Here is a 713-nt window from a genome sequence, read left to right as displayed (position 1 = left end):
CCCTCCGCCTCCACCAGTGCTCAGTTTGTACTGGCACCGCACTGGGGTGGTTCAACACCCACTCTGGTGTTCGCGGATCAGTCCCGAGCGGTCGCCCCCTGGGCAAGAGTTGGGGACCCTGCCCGTCTGCCCCTGGGCTCGCTGCGTGCTGGCCACGGGGTACAGAGCAACATAGGCCAATTAAAACGATGCGTTAATTGCGCAGCAGCCGCTCAGGTGCAGAAGGCGCCTCTCCCTCCCACCCCTCCACCACCTCCACACGTGGCCACGGCCCCGTCCCCAGCGCAGCCGCCCCGTCCTCACCCCGTCCCCACTTACTGTGGCTTCCCGAAGGCGGCGCAGGTCAGCTCCAGCGGCTCCCCCTCTCTCGTCAGGCCTTGCACGGGGTAGTTCTGAGACACCCGCACCTGCGGCTTATCTGTGGGACACAAACAGCAGCCGTCAGTCCTGGTGGCACCCCACGGCGCGGTGGTGGCGCCACGCATCCCCCGGGATGCCTCGCGCCGCCGCGCTGGGGTTCATCTCCAGCTCTAAGGAGCCCAATCGCCCAGCAAGGGGAAAGCGGAGATGTTTGGGGTGTGTGGAGATGCTGGGTTCTGTCGTGTGTCACACGTTCCTGCATGACAACACCCGGCCTCCACACACAGTAACGGTAGGAGCACAAGAAGTCACGGCCAACCGCGCCGGGGGTAAACAAAGAGAGGGGGTACTCC

The 713-nt window shown here is 65.2% G+C and overlaps 1 protein-coding gene across 1 annotated transcript in view; it reads right to left on the bottom strand.

The window, feature by feature from the left end:
- LOC104547399 (cell adhesion molecule 1-like) overlaps window positions 1-713 on the bottom strand; it is a 38,789-nt gene that overhangs the window by 24,919 nt on the left and 13,157 nt on the right. The window contains 1 exon segment of the mRNA XM_010193061.1: window positions 319-418. Within this exon segment, the coding sequence (XP_010191363.1) occupies window positions 319-418 (100 nt within the window).

The sequence above is a fragment of the Mesitornis unicolor genome, unplaced genomic scaffold, assembly GCF_000695765.1.
Source record: "Mesitornis unicolor isolate BGI_N332 unplaced genomic scaffold, ASM69576v1 scaffold1531, whole genome shotgun sequence".
NCBI classification, from domain to species: Eukaryota; Metazoa; Chordata; class Aves; order Mesitornithiformes; family Mesitornithidae; genus Mesitornis; species Mesitornis unicolor.
This window is presented reverse-complemented; position numbering and strand designations above follow the sequence as displayed.